At 38.9% G+C, this 22,555-nt stretch overlaps 1 protein-coding gene across 2 annotated transcripts; it reads left to right on the top strand.

Moving 5' to 3' along the window:
• The first annotated feature begins 577 nt into the window (after window positions 1-577).
• On the top strand, window positions 578-22,311 carry gad1b (glutamate decarboxylase 1b). 2 transcript variants are annotated; one of them, XM_084129410.1, is made up of 17 exons: window positions 593-870; window positions 1,906-2,032; window positions 3,762-3,824; window positions 6,255-6,398; window positions 7,501-7,743; window positions 8,111-8,201; window positions 15,965-16,077; window positions 16,291-16,406; window positions 16,994-17,073; window positions 17,230-17,284; window positions 17,524-17,640; window positions 17,751-17,815; window positions 17,912-17,990; window positions 19,594-19,743; window positions 20,567-20,674; window positions 20,774-20,863; window positions 20,945-22,311. In XM_084129410.1, the coding sequence occupies exons 2-17, from the start codon at window positions 1,957-1,959 to the stop codon at window positions 21,116-21,118; spliced, it is 1,764 nt and encodes a 587-aa protein (XP_083985536.1). In that variant the 5' UTR covers window positions 593-870; window positions 1,906-1,956; the 3' UTR covers window positions 21,119-22,311. The 2 variants fall into 2 exon arrangements, with proteins under 2 accessions (XP_083985537.1, XP_083985536.1); XM_084129411.1 differs by lacking the exon at window positions 3,762-3,824 and having other exon boundaries at window positions 578-870.
• The last annotated feature ends 244 nt before the right edge of the window (window positions 22,312-22,555 follow it).

Here is a 22,555-nt window from a genome sequence, read left to right as displayed (position 1 = left end):
ATGCTTTTTTCAGGTTTCATGCTTTAATGCGTTGTCAGGACTTTAATGTATGCGTCTACAGACACTGGCTATCAAAAAAAACGACTGGAGTGAGAAGGTGTGACAACTAGCCCCGGTCTCTTCTTGACCCAGTGGAGCTGTCCAGGTGCTGAAACTGCGGCAGTGGAAACCAGTGCTGACACGCTGGATAGGTGGAGGTTTAAAAAAGAACGATCTTACAGACATCAACAGAGCAGCTCAAGTGTTTTTCCAGGGCGCTGCCCAAAATCCTTCATTCAAGTTCAAGTTGGTCTGTTCTCTGTTGCCACCTCGTGGATGTCTTCCAGATGTCTCGAATAGGTGATGACTGGAGCTGATCCACAAGTCGTGCATTAAATGAATTTTTTTTTTTTTTTTTTTTTTTTTTGCATTAGGATGGAATGCTTTCATTTGTTTATTGCGTCCCTCCAAAACAACAACAATAAAAATGTGAGCTCGTCCTCATGATGTATCTGCCTTTCTTTCTCTCTCCCTCTCTCTCTCTCACTCACCGTTTTCTCACTCCCACGCTATTTTGACGTGTGTGTATATATTACTTGGAGAATTAAACTTCATGTGTCTGATGACTTGAATCCATATAATAATCCTCAGAAAGTACCCGTGGATATTAACCCGTGGAAAAATACAGCCGAAGTGAATTTTGGAGATTCTCCTGTCGCCTTTGGAAGGATAAACACTGAATCAGGAATTTGGCGCTGGATGGATTTTTATTTTCTTGTGCACTCTTCTGGTTTTCTAATATCAAGTGTCTCACCGCCACATCACGCGCTGTGAAACATCCTCCACGTGCCATTTTTCTGGATTTTACTGTGACACCTGTGACTTCGCAAGGTAAGCGCTCACCTTCTGCGTTCTGATATAAATGTAAGCTCTTTTTCTTTTCTACAACATTGGGAAGATAACAATATGAGACAGAAGAGCAGAAACTGAACTGTGCCTTTTGTATTCAGTTATAATAAATGCATGTATAGATTTAAACCAGTTTCTGCCAGTATTGTGATCCTATGTTCATACTGGAACGCGTCTGGCAAAATAATGATCTAAAAACATGGTGTAATTTAACACATGAGCAGCGCAATGATTTTTTGCCTATATTTCACTAACTCCGACAGTGATTGATGCGCATATTTTGAGGATATTTAAAGATCATCTTAATTGAGAAATCAATAAGTCACTCTTTTTCTATACATTCTCTCTCTTTCTTTTCTTTCTTTCTTTTTTTTTTTCTTTTTTTGGACGAGAGTCGTTTAAGCTTCTGACCTTCTGTAAAATCATCCGTAACAAAGAAATATTATTTGTCATCGTCACCAACACTAATAATAGGTTCAAATGATTATTTCTGTCCTGACTTCGTCGCCTTTGTTATGCTGCGGTTGAAGTGAACAGATTCTTCGTTTTAAAATGATTCGATTTAAAGACCTCGTTACAGAGCCAATTAAGTCAGACTTCACGGTCTGCTGCGCGCTGGAGCTCACAGGGGCGTCTGGAGAACACAGCCATCCAAAATACCAACTTATATAGGTCGGACTATCTTCAGAACTTACCTAGCATTCTTTTCGTTATTTCTTAGGTGTGTTGTTTTTTCTCGTGCTGTAATGTGCGCTGTTCTGATTTCTGAACATGACAGAACACTGAGCGCGCGCGCGTGGCGCAAGACAAATTATCCTGGTGACGCGGAGTGAATTACTGCCATTTCATAAGGAGAATTTGATGCGTGATATTGAGCTAGAAAAAAAACGCTTATTTTTATATAGCTATATACTTTATATGAGATATTAGCCAGTCTTTTTTATATATATATATATGCAACTGTTATTTGTGCCATCACTTTGTTTATCCTAATTTCTACATATTTTCCGTGTGTAGTGTGGGTTTTTTCCTTCAGTCTGAAAGCAGTGAGGTGTTTCTCCAGGACTGATGGCGTCTTCTGCACCTTCTTCCTCGGCTGGTGATATGGACCCAAACACGGCTAATTTACGACAACCTGCCACAAGTAGGTCTCTCTGGATAACGCGTTTTTCACTTGGCTTGTTTACTCCGTGGGGTGGCGATGTTCATCACTGCCCTGAAAAACACACCGCGCCGTGTGAGATGTCTATTAGCTGACAGCTTGAGAGACAAATTATAAATTATCTTTAGATAGATAGATAGATAGATAGATAGATAGATAGATAGATAGATAGATAGATAGATTACAGTCATGCCAATAAAGCAATTTTGAATTGAATTGATATTAAAACGAGAACCCCTGATTATCGTTTTATTACAAAAAAGATTATTGTAATCAGATATTATAGTTTCAATTATATTTGATTATAGTTTTCGTCATAGAAAAGTAAATTCTTCATTTGCAGGGAGATCGATGTATATAGATGTAATAATAATAATAATAATAACAATAATCTTATACCGTTATTTTATTTTTCCTATTATTCTTGGTAGATATAGTCTCAATTCTGCAGATTACAAATGAAAAATATCATGCAAATTGTATTCTTAATTTTACTCACAAATAAGAACATCCTGCTTCTGCCTAATTGCATTTAATTATGGACCCGATCTTATAACAATAGCTCTGCATTTTGCCTCGTTTTATGGGAGCTTGAAGAACAGCAATCAGCCATCGTCTGCTCTCGACAGACCCACCTTAATAGCGCAATTACCAAAATTACCCGCCATCACGGTCCAATTCACATTTTCCTTTGTAAATATGCTGAAAATGCCCGAGTCAAAAATACATAAAAGAAACTGGTTTGATCTGATTTGATCAGGTTTAAGAAAGATGCAAAATAAATAAAAATGTCATGCTAAAAAAAAAATAGTGCAATAATATGAAGATGTAGTACCAATATATGTTTTTTATGTTAGCTATATACATTTTGATATAAATTGTAAAAAGCATTATGTGCTGTGCTGTGCTGTTGTGTGTGTGCGTGCGCGTGTTTTGCTATTATCTCCCTGCCAAGCTCTATCTCACGCTCACTGACCTGAGGGGCGCGCGCTGTCTCTGCCTCATCTGACAGCGCGCGCCTGGGGCAGATAGAGCTAGATCTGCCCTCAGACAAAACCACCCCAGAGATAAATTCATTTCAAACTATTGATGATGATAATAATAATAATTCACCTTCGTTTCTTATCGCTCTACACACTTGCACAATTTTGTTTATATAAATTCTATTTGTCCTTGCTGAATAGTGTTGTTCGTGTTTGCTTAACGTTACTGCTGTGAGTGTGTTCATTTTATTTCATTTTCATTGTATCAGCATCTAAACTTTATGGCTGCATCTGTCTGGTCACTTATGCTAGAGGTCATTCATGTATTTTTTCGAGTGGTGTGTTTTCTCTCTCTCGGCTCACTGTGTGACGGCTGGCAAGTCAAACACAAGCGTTTCACTCAATTAATTCCGAGACCTCATTTCATGCCCGCTTATTTTAAACCGCCTCTTTGCCGGATGTGTGCCACCATCTATTAGCGGCCTGCCTCTCTGATAGCCTCTATTGATCGCTTGCTGAAAATCAAGCCCTTTCAAAAAAAACCTGAAATTGAAAAGCCACACGTTCGGCAAAGACCCGAATCTGTTGCGCACATTCATTGTCTTCTGCGTCAATGCATGTTGACCCTTAATTTTGCGCTTTCTACAGCATCACCCATAGCATTAAGTAGCATTAAGAATAGAATAAACTCTGGGATGTTGAACAGCTCTCCAAACGTCTCGTTTTAGCCGGCGACGCGTGGTACGGGGTTGCGCACGGATGCACGAGGAAACTGGGCATGAAGATCTGTGGTAAGTTACAGTGCCAACATTATCTCAGTCTTGAGGTCAGTCAAGGTGCCAAGGTGGAGGGCACCTTTATCCATGCTGTTGTTGCTCTGTTGACCCAGGTGTGAATACATATGCCCTAGATATGGAGCAAGAGACTGTCGTTGCGTGTTTCCATCACACTAAAGGTCAGCGAGCTGTTATTTACCCTGTAGGCGAGTGTGTGAACAGGGTCTTAGTCTTTTGTTCCCCCGTATCACCCCTTGTTCACTCTCATTCTTATTTTCTGGACACAAAAATAAATAAATAAATAACTGACAAAGGAAGGAATAGAAATCAGCCCCGAGTTAGAGATTCATGCCAGGCACGATTTGTGTAGGTTATTGTTAGGCAAGAGAAGTGAAAAATAGCCCGTAGAGAGTGTGAATCGTCAGTGTCTGGATGGAGATATTTTCTCACGGTCACTTAGATAGGTTTTCATAAATGGATTTGAAACAATATATCAGGAGAAAAAGGGGCTGCCTGTGTTGCTCTCTATTAGTTTCCTGGTGGGTGGTGCTCTCTCTCTCTCTCTCTCTCTCTCTCGACTTGTCTTTTTACGCCACACTGCTCTTTATAGCCTGCTAAAAGATGTGAAGAGGATTGGGTGTTTTTAAGAGGGTGACGTCTGGGAGGATGTGGCCATCCTGACTCCTGCTGCTGAACTTTAAATCGTTTTACTCTTGTGTATCTCAAGGCCAGATCCTCTCCATTTAATTTAGCCTCATGTGCGTTTTGTTTTAAAAAATGAACATGTAATGAGAATTATGTCCTGATTATTGCAAAACCGCATGCATCTAATTAGTAATATGTATTACATGCTAAAACCTAAGGGGAAAAAACTGAATGATCATTCTGTCATTTAAATTGTTGATGTATAAACAATATCTGGAATTTACGCGCCCTCAGCTGCATATTCTGCTGTCGTTTGAGCTCATATAAAAAGCGTGTAAATAAATAGTCAAATTCTTATCTATCTATCTATCTATCTATCTATCTATATTTTTTGTTAATTTGTTTCTATATGATTTCATTTATGTTTATTTTTTTATTTTGATTAAACTTTATTTTAAGGTGTCTTTGTTACACTGTAATTATATATTTAAGTAGTGAGTAATATTAATGAACTACATGTACTTACTATAGGGTTAGGTTTAGTTTAGGGTTAGTTGCATGTAATTCTGCATAATCTATTGTTATTACCAACTACATGTAACATATGTAACAATGACAGTGTAAAACAAGAGAGAGCTCATGCAGAAATTGATCTGAATAGACTCATCTTAATGATTTAATGAAACGAAATGTATGCCTTATCCAGTGTGTAAACCATTGCTCAAATAAAATAATATTTTTTTAATGAAAATATTCAGCGTATATCAAACGTAAATAATTGGCTATTTTTTATCTTAATTGCATGCGCAATAAACATGCTCGACGTGGTTGTGAAGACAAAAAAATCCTTTAGCATGAGAAAAAGAGAGATATGGTCTTTAGCATGAGAGAAAACAGAAAAAATCCATTTGATAGCCGCAATGAAATCGTGTCGCCTATTGATGTTGAGCGCATCTCCAAAGATTCACGGCATCGAATAGTCATTAGCTCTTATCAGAACCGAGCCTGAATGAGAGAGACGGGCTGCAGGGTGGCAGAGGGGAGTATTAACGCAGGCCTGCTTTCTCTGATAATATTGTGCGATAGTCCAGCTCAAAATGAAAGAGATAAGACAACCGGGCCCTCGTGACCGAAAGACGGATGCTCTAAGGAAATATGCTGTTAAATATTGAAAAATATTCTTTAGAATCTTACTAACCATCTGTGACCCATGTTTTACAATAGCTATACGCAGAGCTCCATAAATAAAATCAGTCGAAATAATAAAGAATGCATGCATTATGAACGAAAAACAGGCTATTTTTTTATATATTTGAGGGGCATCTTGGTGTTTGACTCTCTTGAGTAGGTCTTTCTGCTTTGCCTAAACATGTTTGTTCACGTTCATGCTAGATGTTCCAATAAAACATCCTCGATGGATCTATTGAATGTGCCTGTCGGCAGTTAATGACATGAGCATCTGGTCAGTCACGCGGAATCTGTGAGGAATGATATAGAGCCAACCTCAACCGGGAATCAACAGGGTTTCATGATCCAAAAAAACAAAACACATATGTCCTCTGATGTCATGGCTACAGTAGCACCTCTGAACTGAACCTCAACCAATCCATAAATAGCGCTGTCCCACTAAAACCCCAGCCACTGGAATCACCCTTAGTGATAACTATCAGCGCGCAAACCTGCTGTTAGCTGCTAATGTTAAGCAACTGGTTAGAGATAGCCTACAACTTTTCCACACAGCATCCATTACCAAGGCTGAGGATATGTTTTGCAATTCTCCCCCGTGTTGTAATGATGCAGGTTTCCTGCAGAAGAACAACAGTCTGGATGAGAAGAGTCGTATGGTGGGCGCCTTCAAGGAGAGCGCGAAGAACCAGCTGACGCGCGACAACAGCGAGCGCTACACGCGCGACGAGACGGACTTCTCCAACCTGTTCGCTCGAGGTGACCATCCTTCTCATTCTTAATGCCACGTTTCAATCTAACGCACTATTGCTTCATCATTAAATCGAACAATTAGAAGTTAAAGAAAAATAATTGAATGGTCGCATTGTATATATAAACTAAAATCATTACAGTACCGGTCAAACGTTTTGAAACATTACTATTTTAATGTTTTTAAAAGAAGTCTCTGATGCTCATCAAGCCTGCATTTGATTTCAAAAGAAAATACAGACAAGTGTAGTAATATTGTGAAATATTTTATAATTTAAAATTATGGTTTTCTATTTTAATATAGCCTACTTTCAAATATAATTTGATGCCGATACATTATCAATGTTGGAGACAGTTGTGCTGCTTAATATTTATTTATTTTTTTAGAACTTGTGATACTTTTTTTAGGATTCTTTGACTAATAATAAGTTAAAAGCATTTATTTAAAATAGAAATATTTAGTATTTTTGTAACAACTACCATTCAAAAGTTTGGGGTCAGTAATTGTTTTGATGAATACTTTTATTCAGCAAGGATATGTTAAATTGATAAAAAGCGATAGTAAAGGTTTATATTGTTAGAAAATATTTCTATTTTGAATAAATGCTGTTCTTTTTTTCTTTTTTAAAAAAATCACAGATTAAAAAAAAAAAAAAATTATAATTAAGCATCACAACTGTTTCCAACATTGATAATAACTATCAAATAGTATCAAATAAGCATACTATAATGATTTCTGAAGGATCATGTGACAATAAAGACTGGAGTAATGATGATGAAAATTCAGCTTTGATCACAGGAATAAATTATATTTTAAAGTATATCAAAATAGAAAACCATAATTTTAAATTATAAAATATTTCACAATATTACTACACTTGTCTGTATTTTCTTTTGAAATCAAATGCAGGCTTGATGAGCATAAGAGACTTCTTTCATTCTGTGCAAGTACAAAGAGTTCACATGATTGACTAGTGTCCTAGAAATGTTGTGAAGAAATCCCAGTGTAATTTTCAGTGTGGGTTCAGACTTTTCACCGCTTCAACTCCACTAATATTTCAATTTTATAAATGAAAACACTTCTTATCTTTACATGCTGCCTCTATTCTAGATCTACTGCCTGCTAAAAATGGTGAGGAACCCACGATCCAGTTTCTTCTCGAAGTGGTGGAGATCCTCACCAATTATGTTCGCAAGACCTTCGACAGATCCACCAAAGTGCTGGACTTCCATCACCCTCACCAGCTCCTGGAGGGAATGGAGGGCTTCAACCTGGAGCTGTCGGATCAACCGGAGTCTCTGGAGCAGATCCTGGTGGACTGCAGAGACACGCTCAAGTATGGAGTGAGAACAGGTACAGGCCAGTGCCAGCCGTCCTCACAAACACACAACATTAGTTTATCTTGAAGACTGGAGTAATGATACTGAAAATTCAGCTTCGCATCACAGGAATAAATTACATTTTACAATAATTTCAAATGTAAAACTATTATTTTAAATGTTAATAATATTTCACAATATTACTGTTTTTACTGTATTATTGATCAAATAAATGTTGGGGAGCATAAGAGATTTATTTCAAAAACATAAAAAAAACTCTTGAACAGCAGTGTATAGTTGACATGTAGAAAGTATTTTTGATCTGGTTGATTAATGTTATGATATTAAAGAGTATTTACTTGCACTTTTGTTCTTATAATTCCTGTGAAAACTCTTCTCAGGTCATCCTAGATTTTTCAACCAGCTTTCATCTGGACTGGACATCATTGGTCTCGCTGGAGAATGGCTGACCTCTACTGCCAACACTAACATGTGAGTTATTCAACTCAGCCTGATCACCTCTCCTCTCCTATCCTCCTGTCCTCCCTTGTCCTCTCCTCCTCCCTTCTCCTCTCCTCTCCTCTCCTCTCCTCTCCTCTCCTCTCCTCTCCTCTCCTCTCCTCTCCTCTCCTCTCTTCTCTTCTCTTCTCCTCTCCTCCTCTCTCCTCCTCTCTTCTCCTCTCCTCCCTTTTCCTCTCCTCTCCTCTCCTCTCCTTTCCTCTCTTCTCTTCTCCTCTCTTCTCCTCTCCTCTCATCCTCTCTTCTCCTCTCTCCTCCTGTCCTCCCTTTTCCTCTCCTTTCCTCTCTTCTCTTCTCCTCTCCTATCCTCTCCTCTCCTGTCCTCCCTTTTCCTCTCTTCTCTTCTCCTCTCCTCTCCTCCTGTCCTCCCTTCTCCTCTCCTCTCTTCTCGTCTCCTCTCCTCCCTTCTCCTCTCATTTCCCCTCTTCTCTTCTCCTTCCTTCTCCTCTCCTTACCTCTCCTCCTCTCTTCTCCTCCTCTCTTCTCCTGTCCTCCTTTCCTCTCTTCTCCTGTTCTCTCCTCCTCTCCTCTCTTCTTCTGTCCTCCCTTCTCCTCTCCTCTCCTTTCCTCTCCTCCTCACTTCTCTTCTCTTCTCCTCTCTTCTCCTCTCCTCCTGTCCTCCCTTCTCCTCTCCTTTCCTCTCCTCCTCTCTTTTTTCTTCTCTTCTCTTCTCTTCTCTTCTCTTCTCTTCTCTTCTCTTCTCTTCTCCTGCCTTCTCCTCTCCTTTCCTCTCTTCTCCTCTCTCCTCCTGCCCTCCCTTCTCTTCTCCTTTCCTCTTCTCCTCTCGTTTCGTCTCCTCTCTTCTCCTGTCCTCTCTTCTCCTCTCTTCTCCTCTCTTCTCCTGTCCTTTCCTCTCCTCTCATCTCTTCTCCTCTCTTCTCCTCTCCTTTCCTCTCCTCCTCTCTTCTCTTCTCTTCTCCTGTCCTCTCTTCTCCTCTCCTCTCCTCTCCTCTCCTCTCCTCTCCTCTCCTCTCTTCTCTTCTCTTCTCCTCTCCTCCTCTCTCCTCCTCTCTTCTCCTCTCCTCCCTTTTCCTCTCCTCTCCTCTCCTCTCCTTTCCTCTCTTCTCTTCTCCTCTCTTCTCCTCTCCTCTCATCCTCTCTTCTCCTCTCTCCTCCTGTCCTCCCTTTTCCTCTCCTTTCCTCTCTTCTCTTCTCCTCTCCTATCCTCTCCTCTCCTGTCCTCCCTTTTCCTCTCTTCTCTTCTCCTCTCCTCTCCTCCTGTCCTCCCTTCTCCTCTCCTCTCTTCTCGTCTCCTCTCCTCCCTTCTCCTCTCATTTCCCCTCTTCTCTTCTCCTCCCTTCTCCTCTCCTTACCTCTCCTCCTCTCTTCTCCTCCTCTCTTCTCCTGTCCTCCTTTCCTCTCTTCTCCTGTTCTCTCCTCCTCTCCTCTCTTCTTCTGTCCTCCCTTCTCCTCTCCTTTCCTCTCCTCCTCACTTCTCTTCTCTTCTCCTCTCTTCTCCTCTCCTCCTGTCCTCCCTTCTCCTCTCCTTTCCTCTCCTCCTCTCTTTTTTCTTCTCTTCTCTTCTCTTCTCTTCTCTTCTCTTCTCTTCTCTTCTCTTCTCTTCTCTTCTCTTCTCTTCTCTCTCCTGCCTTCTCCTCTCCTTTCCTCTCTTCTCCTCTCTCCTCCTGCCCTCCCTTCTCTTCTCCTTTCCTCTTCTCCTCTCGTTTCGTCTCCTCTCTTCTCCTGTCCTCTCTTCTCCTCTCTTCTCCTCTCTTCTCCTGTCCTTTCCTCTCCTCTCATCTCTTCTCCTCTCTTCTCCTCTCCTTTCCTCTCCTCCTCTCTTCTCTTCTCTTCTCCTGTCCTCCCTTCTCCTCTCCTCTCCTTTCCTCTCCTCCTCCTCTCTTCTCTTCTTCTCTTCTCTTCTCTTCTCTTCTCCTGTCCTCCCTTCTCCTCTCCTTTCCTCTCCTCCTCTCTCTTCTCTTCTCTTCTCTTCTCTTCTCTTCTCTTCTCTTCTCCTTTCCTCTCCTCCTCTCTCTTCTCTTCTCTTCTCTTCTCTTCTCTTCTCTTCTCTTCTCTTCTCTTCTCTTCTCTTCTCCTGTCCTGCCTTCTCCTCTCCTTTCCTCTCTTCTCCTCTCTCCTCCTGCCCTCCCTTCTCTTCTCTTCTCCTCTCCTCTCCTCATCTCATCTCATCTCATCTCCTCTCCTCTCCTCTCCTCTCCTCTCCTCTCCTCTCCTCTCCTCTCCTCTCCTCTCCTCTCCTCTCATCTTCTCCTCTCCTCTCATCTTCTCCTCCTCTCCTCACCTCTCCTCACCTCTCCTCTTCTCTCCTTTCATCTTCTCCTCTCTTCTCCTCTTCTCCTCTTCTCCTCTTCTCCTCTCCTCTCTTCTCCTCTTCTCCTCTTCTCCTCTTCTCCTCTCCTCTCCTCTCCTCTCCTCATCTCCTCTCCTCATCTCCTCTCCTCACCTCTCCTCTCCTCTCTTCTCCTCTCTTCTCCTCTATTCTCCTCTCCTCCTCTCCTCTCCTCTCCTCTCCTCTCTTCTTCTGTTCTCTCCCCTCGGTGGATACATGTTGTTTGTGATACATATGTAAGTGTTTCCGTTGCTCTGAGGTTATGTAAAGGGTTTGTTTGAACGCTATGGCTCGAGGCGCTGTCTTTGTCAACTCTGCATCGAGTGATGTCTCTGATTGCTGTAACCACCCGGTGCCCTCCAGGCGTGTGAGATTGCATATTGATCAGCACATAGAGTTACACATTTGCCCGCTGCGCTACATGATATAAAGAGCAAATTGACTTGAGCTGTTTTATTGGACATTTCTGTCTGATGAGTTGCTCATGCGAAGTGCAAAGGTGATTAGGAAAGAAACGATAGTATAGATTGCTCTGACACATAGATTTTTTTTTCCTTTTTAAGTTGCAGAAAACACACGCTGAGCGGAGCGCTGGCTGCAGTGATGATTTATTTTTGTTGGTCAACCCGGAAGTTAGCATCACACTCGACAAACTCTGAGACCAACAAAAGTTTATGATTCCATCATGATAACCATTACAAATTAACACAACTTTTATGAATTTTGACGAACGAACTACACCACGGCCACATGACTTCAACATCACCACCATTAAGCATCCAACAGCTCTTTCAGCACTGATTTAAAAGCATTTTCCCTGAAAGTTTGAATTAGAACAGTTTGCAAGAGCATGATTATAAATACAACAAGGCTGTGAAAGCGACTAGTGAGTAGAGGAGTTTACCTGTTCGGCTGATAGTGTTTAATGTCCCCGACAACCTCTATAGTCCCATTGAGACACTTGACAGCAACCACCTTTTTCAACACAAGTAAAACTTTAACAAATCACAAGTGGGGTATTACTGATGTATTCTCTGTCGTAGAATAAAACTTGTAGATATCGTGAGCTTGTGCTAAACCACAAACCGTATTTCAGACATTTAACAAAAATCACATTGACATTGGGACGATGGAAGCAGAAGTGCACACCCAAATTATTACCACTGATTAAAAAAACAAGGATTTGTCCAACTAGACTTAGATATAGCCTTTATGACCACTTCATCAGGTGAAAATGAGCCCTTTATCCCATTTATAAAGCTGAAGCTGATGGGGTTTTTTTCATGAAGCTTATGACTGTGCAGCACTGAAGAGTCTTACAACACTAAAGCACAGAATGGACTTGTACCAAATCTATTTAACAGCCCATTGATTGTGTGTGACTGTGGGCTGGTAGGAAGTGTGTGCCAGCTGGGACCAGCCAGTCGGAGAGCGTGTGTGTCCCTGCGGGCTGAACAGTCTGGCCATCGCATTTCACTCCCAGAGGCCATTTTGATCTCAGAGGACCGAGCACTTCATTACAGCTGTCTTTCTTAATATAAACAGAGAGCTTCTTATAATAGAAGTCACTTACGATGAGAAAGGCCTTGTTAAATAGCCATTACTATGAACAATGGGTTTTTGCAATAGGGAATTACTTTGATTAATATCCTCTTAGCTAATTCATGCCACATACGAAGAGGAAGAGAGCAAAAGAGAGAAAAGAGCAGAGCTGAAAACATTAAAGAATTTATAGGGTCTGTTTCAATAAAGTGAGCTGCCTATAGCAGTATTTTAGGGCATCATAGATGCTCTTCTGACATGAAATCTGTTTATGTTGCCCTATATCCCATTTTGGACTAAATCTAAAGCAGTAGAACATGTAATGCTGCCATGTAGGAACCTCAGCGTCGGAAACATATAATGGAAATAGCCTAAACAAAAAAGAGAATAATTTTACTGCGAATAAACTGAATAAATCTGAATTCAAAATTGTGAAAATTATTCATTTCTATGCACTTTTTTATACATGGTATCACAACTAAATGTTTTTGCATGAAGCAAACTGATTAACTTTACATAATTTTTAACGGAAGAGCGGATTTGGCCATTTATAACTTACACTTCCAGCATCAACATGAGAGAAACTATTTTATATACAACATCATAGAACATTAACATTTTCTCATCTCACTAAAAATGCATGAAATAACACTTTATTTTAGCATTTACTCTTCCTATCCGGCCCCGTGCAATGGGAAATGAAATGCTGTTTTCCATATTTGATCGAGCTGTTGTTCTTTCAACATGAAAACAGTTTAACATGATGCAACCGTCTGTGAATGAGAAACCTGATACAATAGAGTTCAAACAAAATTAATTATTTAAATAAAGTGAACGGCATCAAATCATTTTTTGAGTGTATTTTACCTGACCAAGTCCTATGCTGCTTGATATTGCAAACTTGCATTTGATATATCATATTATTTTAATTTATTATCATAATCATAAACACTTTTACTGTTAACTGCACTTTGTTATTCTTATAGTTATTTACAGCGGCTCGTGAATCGTATGTCTATGAATAAGGTGGATAGACTTGCTTCCCATTTATTATCTATATTATAGATCAGTGTTGCCACCATGTTTCAGTTTGACATGACCCTTATGACATCACAACTTGGCAACTGGTAGAATTCCGAGTTTCCCACTTGTAAATATGACATTGCTCAGTCATTAATCTGCTTAGAACTCGGAATTCCAATATTTCCAACTCCACTTGAAGGGCACATATAAAAAGGCATTCCCAGAGAAATAAGCTCAGTGAAAAAACATTTAATATGCCTGACAAAGCCACAACTTTACCCAATTTTACCCAATATATGCGTTTACAATTTTGCTTTTTTGCATGAATAACACTATTTGTTTGACTGGCTACATCCATATGAACACAATCCTAATATGAACACAACATCTGAATTCATTGTTCACATTTTTTTCTTATGGAGTAGACACCAAGACAGCTCACTAGTCTGTAGTGTTTTCTTTGTGACATTTGCTTTATGCTATTTTTAACAGTATAAAAACATTCACAAGTGCTGCTGACATTTGAGAAGTCAAGAGGTGATCGATGGTGTTGGGCGGTTTCCTGTATAAAACCTTGAATTTTGCCCTTTCTTCACATCTTATTCCTGTTAAAGCACGGATATGATGTTAAAAAGCACTATATTTGTATTCAGTGGTAGATGGAGTCATGACAGTGCTTTTACATACTAATGGCAGAGGTGTGTGAGTTCACTAGATGAGAGTGTGGGAGTCTCTCTGTTGATTAGTTCTTTTTCAGCCACTCAAAATCTCGGGATAAACATTTCTCCTTCTCTCCCACATTATGCCGTCTTGTAGCTCGAGGGATAAAGCTGTTGTGTTCGCCTCCCACTGCTCTCTGCCCCATTTTGAAGGATTTCACCTGCAATGTTTTAGAATGTTTCATTTCTGCACTGCTGAGATTGTCGCTTCAGCTGCTGCCACACACACACACACACACACACACACACACACACACACACACACACACACACACACACACACACACACACAAAGGGCTTTGTGAGAAGAAGAGTGAATGGACAGGCTGCAAATGCTGCTTCTTCTGTCATTATTCACCGTGGCTAATTTAGACCCATTATTTCTCATCAGCGGTGACACACACTGACCGGCAGCTAATGGACTGACACACACACACGCACGCACGCACGCACACAAAGAATTATCCATACACCCTCAAAATAGCTTCACATAAAAGACAAAAAATAGGTTTTTACATTAAATTTGAGTGGTGTTTTGGCTGGTTTCTTGGGATTTCAGCGAGCTTGTGTGGTGTTGCTAGGGTGTTGCTAAAAGCCCTTTTGTCTTTATGATAAACGATTTTCAGTGCTAATGCCGATATTGATATCTAGAGACCAGTATAGGCAAATATAATGCTGATATATTCAGTGCATAATACAGCAAATGAGATGCTGAATTAAGAATTAAAACATGCACTTTACACAAGTATTTACTCAAAAATCACTTTTCAATTAAATGTAGCTATTATCCATTAATAAGACAATCACAAAACAAAAATGATGGATCATCTCTCGTTCTTTTGATCAGCATATTGTGCTTATAGTGAGCATGTGATTATGACTTTGTGTTATGCAAATGTAGGCTATATGACACAATTTCATAATACAGTGCAATGGTAAAAGGTCCCGATATACATTGTGCCACCACAATATTCAGACAGGTATTAAATTTCCGGTTGGTTTCTCCTCCTTTGTAGCCTACATGAAAATGCAATTTGTCAAATCCAACACGTGTAAGATCTGCGGGAAAATACATTGTTCTATTTATATGACATTATGACAGCCGGAATCATGTTTTAGCTGCATGTTATTGATGATTCTCGGTTATTTTTACTGTCTTAAATCTTTGTTCCTTTTGTGACGGAGCTGAACAATGAGTCTGCCCGGGGCTGTTCCCTGTCCTACTTGTGTTCATCACACTTTCGTCCCTCTCTTCTCTGAATGAGATGGATTTGTGCGGGAGTGTGTTCTTATCAGGCGCGCGCAGCCGTCCCCTCATTTACACGCTGTCTGTCCCCCGTCAGACTGAAGTTACTCCTGCATTTAGACGGACAGATAGCCATCAGAATAGCGACTCCCTTCATTAAAACACCCTGAAATGAGCCCTTATCTAGTCTATCACAGCCGTCTTTTAATTAGCGATATTCAAAGCAGCCGAGAGGGACAGAATGTTCTTCTGTTGGAACACTGTGTAACGCTAATGTCTGCAGGGACTGTGAATCTCTGAAGTAGCTGTTGTCTGATTTTGACGATTTGGAGAAGCAGAACTAAGTAGCTATGAATGTCATAAATATAAATCTCAAACGAACCTCATAACCAAGTCAAATTTCATTAAAAAAAAAAGAAAAGAAAAGAAAAGAAAAAACCACACAGTAGCCTAGCCTAAGCTTGTTTCAGTAAACTCTGACGAAATTCTTTTCTCGCAATTGCGAGTTATCCCATATCTCGTAATTCTGACTTTATAAATCGCAATTCTGAGAAAAAAAGTCAGAAATGTGGGATAAAAATTCGCAATTTGGCTAACTTTTTTATTTTTTATTCTGTGGCGAAAACAAGCTTCCATATTTAAGCTTATCGAGTTATCTTAACGCCATATGGCTATAAATCAGCATCAGCATTCTTGGAAAGCCAATCAGAATCGAGTTCCAAAAGTAACTCACCAATCAAATTCTTTTTTTTCTTTTTTTAAGTGTAATTAATTTTATTATTTATAATTTCTTTACACTGCGATTTGGTTGTTAAACTAAGCAAAAATATGTTTCTACTTGTGATTAAAAATACTAAATATGAATCTCAAACGAAGCTCATATTGACCAAATTGCATTGTGTGTTTGTGTGTTCAGGTTCACATATGAGATCGCGCCCGTGTTTGTTCTGATGGAGCAGCTGACCCTAAAGAAGATGAGAGAGATGATTGGCTGGCCGAACGGGGATGGCGATGGACTCTTCTCACCAGGTGAATAATCAGTCGAAATAATCCAAAACAAACTACATTTTTAATATTACAAACGCATGATGTTCACCCAAAAACATATAATAAAACAATGACCAGATTATGCATAAAAATAGGTAATGATGACATTTCATGTTGGCTTAATTCCTTTGACACATTTAATTTTACACAGCTGTGAGTGGTGCTGAAATACACTGAATGCTCATCTGTTCACAGGTGGTGCCATATCAAACATGTACAGCGTGATGGTTGCACGGTATAAGTATTTCCCAGAAGTCAAAACCAAAGGCATGTCAGCAGCACCACGACTCGTGCTCTTCACATCTGAACATGTAAGTGCACACGGCAGTTAAACAGAGGTTTTGTCTCCCTCTGGGGGTCATATATTTATTTTTGTCGTGTGTGAATGATTACATTAATTGTATTCTATCTGTGACCCTGGATCACAAAACCAGTCATAAGTCGCACGGGTATATTTGTGGCAATAGCCAACAATACATTGTATGGGTCAAAATTATTGATTTTTCTTTTATGCCAAAAATCATTAGGATATTAAGTAAAGATCATGTTCCATGAAGATATTTTGTAAATTTCCTACCGTGAATATATAAAACATTTATTTTTGTGAGTGAATGCAGCACAATCGCGAACATAAATGGACAACTTTAAAGGAGATTTTCTCAATGTTTCGATTTTTTTGCACCCTCAGATTCCAGATTTTCATTTAGTTGTATCTCGACCAAATATTGTCCTATCCTAACAAACCATACATCAATGGAAAGCTTATTTAGCTTTCAGATTATGTATAAATTTAAATTTCAAAAATTTGACCCATGTGACTGGTTTTGTGGTCCAGGGTCACATCTATAGTATTTTGGCCATTTTGGTTGACTGGCAACACTTGCTTATTTTTTTGCAGAGTCATTACTCAATCAAAAAGGCTGGAGCTGTACTGGGATTTGGCAAAGAAAACGTCATTCTCCTGAAGACAGATGAGAGGTATCATGACAGTACAGTTCTGTGTCAGTTATATAAGAATAAAAAGCTCAAAACTATATATATATATATAAGCACTTGGTTACTTTCTTTCAAAGCTCATGTTTTATTTACTTTTATAGTCCCTCCCACTTATACCTAATTGGCTGTCTTGTTTAGGGGGCGTGTCATACCTGCTGACTTAGAGGCCAAGATCATTGATGCTAAACAGAAGGTGTGTAAATGCACACACACTACACTGCTCTGATCTGTGCTCTTGAGACAAGTGAGTGAGCGTATTTAACCTCTGTGCCTGAAGAGTTCAGTGGATCAATACCGGGGCAGGTATCCTCAAGCTGATGGATGATTTGACCTTCTTGTGCTTCTGTTAATGAAGTGGCACTCTGCTTTTAGGGCATTATCTTTAGGCCATGTACTATCAACAGTGAATGTGACTTTAAATGTGTATTTTAGGGTTACGTGCCACTGTTTGTGAATGCGACGGCTGGTACCACAGTATATGGAGCATTCGATCCCATCAATGACATTGCCGACATCTGCGAGAAGTACGACCTGTGGTTGCACGTGGATGTAAGTATGACTCAAATGCATGCATTTTCAATCAGTGCTTTCAGGATTAGCTGAAATGGTAACTAAATACATGAATATATCACTGAATAAATAAATGAATAAATCTCCAGGGCGCATGGGGCGGAGGACTGTTGATGTCCAGGAAACACCGTCACAAGCTAAGCGGCATTGAGAGGTATGTAAAAACCACAGGCGATGAGGTGCTAAAGTGACTGTATATCACAGGTACGGTGCAGTGTGAGCTGAAACCCCACTCGTGTGTTTGTTTCAGGGCAAACTCTGTCACATGGAACCCTCATAAGATGATGGGTGTACCGTTGCAATGTTCAGCCATCCTGGTTAGAGACAAGGTGAGACTGGACATAAACAGACACATACACTATTGTTAAAAAGTTTTTTTTTACCCCGAATGAAATGAAGGGCTGAATAAAATTGATCAAAAGATTTCTATTTCAAATGCTGTTCATTTGAACTTTATTTTCATCAAAAAATCCTGCATTTTTCTTTTTTATATGAAGCAGCACAGCTGTTTTCAACATTGATAATAATCAGAAATGTTTTATGTGCAGCAAATCATCATATTAGAATTAGATTTCTAAAGGATCATGTGACACTGAAGACTGGAGTAATGATGCTGAAAATTCAGCTTTGATCACAGGAATAAATTAGTACTGTTTTTACTGTGTTTTTGATCAAATAAGCAGAAGAGACTTCATTCAAAAGCATTAAATTCATTCATTCAAAAGCACAATCTTACCAACTCCAAACCTCTGAACAGTAGTGAACATGTACAAGCAGGGCCTGAAATGAACTTTTCTCTGCACCTGATTTAAGAAAATGTACCGGCCATAAATATTTTTTACCGGCCATGAAACTGTTTTTGCAAAAACAGGCCGTTATGAAACCAAAATCTTAACAAGTGAAAATTCACAAATTCTCTCTTGCAATTTCGACACCACAGCTAAAACTACTAGCTTAACTATTATAAATTTAAAACATTATTAAAGACAGGTAAACAGTCAGTAAAAAAATAAGAACAAATAATCAAATTACAAGCAAAAGGACTAATAAATACAATATAACAAAGAATCAAATTAAATAAACAGAGCTTTTCAGGTCTGACAGTAGTTTTCATGTACACAGATGTACTAAAAGTATACACATGTAAAACAACATTGCATAGTCTTCACTGTTTAAATTAAACATCCGTATTAATTAATCCTTATTAAAGTTACAAAAGCTATTTAGTCAAGAGCAGTGAGTGATTTCTTCTTTGTCCTTTGTTGTTTGACACAGCAGGAATATTAGGCTGCTGTCGCTTTAAGAGCGAATGCACGGATCTAATATACTGATACTAAAACACATGCGTTTACTTTCTCAACTGTTTACATTCACTTAAGACATAACTGACTGTGTTTATTAGGATACTTGCTGTTTTTTTTACATTATTTTGTGTGAATTTGTCTGCTCCAGTGCAAGAAGACATGAAAGATAGCTTAGCTTAGTGTTTGTGCGTGCGCTTCAGATGGGTTCGCAAACAAAACTTTAAAGAAAAGAAAAGAAATGTATCCCTTTTGCATCTTCTTGCACTTGAATAGTTAAATTTTCTAGGCTTAAACTTTCGTGACAATGCAGCGCTGGCCCATCAACTGTCCCGAGCGTCGTTCAAGTTTGTTCAAGTTCATGCATTGTTAGAATTCATAAAAATGTTACAGGCCAACCGGCGAGTGACACCGTTTCATATACTCGTCCTCAACGCCGATGTTTACTTGCATGGCGCTTGTCGAGTGTTAATTTTAGGCCCTGTGTACAAGTCTAAACAAAAATCTTGGCAATGCAGTTACACACCTAACTCATGTGGATATACTCATGATCTGCTAATTGAATGCATGCAGATCAAGTTTAGTTAATACAGCTGCTGATCACATTGAATACGCTGTGCTTCTGTTTCAGGGCATTCTGCAGGGCTGCAACTCCATGTGTGCTGGATACCTCTTCCAACCAGACAAACAGTACGACGTGAACTACGACACCGGAGACAAGGCCATCCAGTGTGGCAGACATGTAGACATCTTCAAATTCTGGCTCATGTGGAAGGCCAAGGTGGGTCACAGCAGCCGCTATTATGTCAAGTCAAGTCAAATTTATTTGCATAGCGATTTTCACAATGTATATTGGTTTGAAACAACTTTAAAGAAAATCACATCCAATGGACACATCCAACTTTATATAAAGAGCTGGGCAATAATAGTATAGTTGCATTTTGTGACAAAATAAAAAATCTGGTTTTTGATGTATGCAGTTATATATGAAGAGTTCAGATGCAAAAGCCTCTAAATGCCATCTGAAATTTTCTTATAGAATGATCATTTTTATCAAGCTCATATATTTAAAATCAATAATTTCACTTAAATGGCAATGAAAAATACCTATTAATTGTCATTTAAGTGAAATTACTGAACTTAAATATATGAGCTTGATAAAAATTATCATTCTAGAAGAAACTTTCAGATGGCACTTAGAGGCTTTTGCATCTGAACTCTTCATATATAGACCTATGTGATTATACAGTTACATTTTATGATGATGTAAACAATCAAAGAGTTGGTATTTGCTATATAGTAGGCTATATATTGCCGTACCTTTTTCGCATACTGTATGCATGTGAAAAAAAGTTGGATATAAATATATCCCATTAAGTATTAATTAACTATAGTTATTTACTTACTATAGGGTTACGGTTAGGGTTTGGTTTGGGATTAGTTGTAATTATGCATAATTTACTGTTATCACTATAGTAAGTACATGTACCTTAAAATGAAGTGTTACCTCAGCTTTTAATATGAAGACAGTTATGTGGCTCTAGCATTAAGTATTTTGTCGAGAAAAACATTTTTATTGTGCCTGGTGAATTTGATCCGTGCAGGGCACAATTGGGTTTGAGCAGCACATTGACAGATGCCTGGAGCTTTCTGAATATCTCTACAATAAAATCAAGAACCGTGAGGGATATGAAATGGTCTTTGAGGGCCAGGTTTGTATCTGGAACACACATATTTATAGATTGAAAGAACTGCTTACCTAACACTGGATGTAATGGCTTTTGTTATTGCTTTTATTTTGCTCTCTACAGCCCCAGCACACAAATGTTTGCTTCTGGTATATTCCACCAAGCTTGCGTGGCATGCCACACGGAGACGAACGACGGGAGAAGCTACACAGGGTACTTCATCATCTCATATAACTACCAAATCAAGAGTAACAAGAGTAGCACGTGTCGTAATTACCCTGTTTTCCCCTGCAGGTGGCGCCGAAGATCAAGGCATTGATGATGGAGTGCGGTACAACCATGGTAGGATACCAGCCACAGGGAGACAAAGTCAACTTCTTCCGAATGGTGGTCTCCAATCATGCCGTCACAATGTCAGACATCGATTTCCTGATCGACGAGATCGAGAGGCTGGGTCATGACGTGTAAGAGCAGGGAACTGCAGCTCTGTGTATAATAGAGGCTCAGGCACTCGACGGGACAGTCGTGCGCGCTACACATTTAATGGCTATGTTTCGACGTTGTGTTGTGGTCCAATATGTTCTGTCCTTCTTCTCAATGTCTGTAGATCTTTCACTTACAGATTGCATAGCCTGTTTAGCATGGAGGCTTGTTTCCGCCTTGGAGTAAAAATAAAAATAACATTTTTATCTCACAATTCTGACTTTTTTTTTGTGCAGTTGTTAGTTTATATTTCAGAATCCAGACTTTATAGCTCACAAAAGTTATATTCTGAGAAAAAAAGTCCGAATTGAGAGGTATTATAAAAATTTGGAATTGTGAGATATAAACTTGCAATTGTGAGAAAAACATCATAATTGTGAGAAAAAAAGTTGCAATTAAGTTTATATTTATTTATTCCGAGTTTATATCTCACACTTTGAGAAAAAAAGTCAGAATTGAGAGTTATTTTAAAAATGTGGAATTGTGAGAAATAAAGTTGGAATTGTGAGATATAAACATAATTGTATGAAAATAAGTGTTTTATAATTGCGAGTTTATATCACAATTCGGACTTTATTTCTCGCAATTTTCGACTTTATAACAAGCAATTCTGACTTTTTTTGCAGAATTTTGAGATATAAACTCAAAATTACAAATATAACGTAGCAGATAGCACACGTACATCACGGAGACATCTATTTGATGTGCGTGTTTACATCTGGAATACGTATTTTTAAGAGTGTTTGCTCATCTGCAATACGTCTATAGGACGTTTCCTGTCAGATGTCAAATAGACGTTTAGAAGATGTCTTTAAGATGTAATGATTTAGAATGTATGTTAAATTGACATCTTAAAGATGTCTATCAGATGTTAGTAAACAGCAGATGCTTTCCAGATGAAGTGATCTTTAACAGACATCTTGCAGACCTACGTGTGCTAGGCTACTATACGTATAATTGGGAGAACATTTTTCTGAATTATGAAAAGCTCGCAATTACAAATAAAACTCGCAATTGCGAGCAAAAAGTCAGAATTGTGAGATATAGCATAAACTTGCAATTACGAGAAAAAAAGTCAGAATTGCGAGACAAAAGTTGCGATTAAGTTTATATCTCACAATTCTGACTTTTTTTTCCTTGCAATTCCGAGTTTATATAATCATGAGAGAACTTTGAGGAAAAAAAAAAAAGAATTGGAATTGAGAGTTATAAAAATGTGGAATCGCCAAAAATAAAGTCCGAATTGTGAGATATAAACTCGCAATTACTAATAAAACAATTTTACCTGGGAGATAAACTCACAATTAATCTTTTTTTTTTTTTTTTAGCAAATACCTTTATTGTTTTATTCCATGGTGGAAGCAAGCTTTTCCCTAGTACAACTACACGGTCACCTTACAGCACAGTTTAAGTCCACTGGGA

Source organism: Abramis brama, assembly GCF_963993115.1.
Source record: "Abramis brama genome assembly, chromosome: 11".
NCBI lineage: Eukaryota > Metazoa > Chordata > Actinopteri > Cypriniformes > Leuciscidae > Abramis > Abramis brama.
This window is presented reverse-complemented; position numbering and strand designations above follow the sequence as displayed.

Bases quoted from the DNA above. Each gene is read 5' to 3' on its own strand.
- gad1b (XM_084129410.1), top strand. From the start codon at position 1,957: ATGGCGTCTTCTGCACCTTCTTCCTCGGCTGGTGATATGGACCCAAAC. The intron at 2,033-3,761 runs GTAGGTCTCTCT...GTCTCGTTTTAG, and splicing joins TTTACGACAACCTGCCACAA to CCGGCGACGCGTGGTACGGG. The intron at 3,825-6,254 runs GTAAGTTACAGT...GTAATGATGCAG, and splicing joins ACTGGGCATGAAGATCTGTG to GTTTCCTGCAGAAGAACAAC.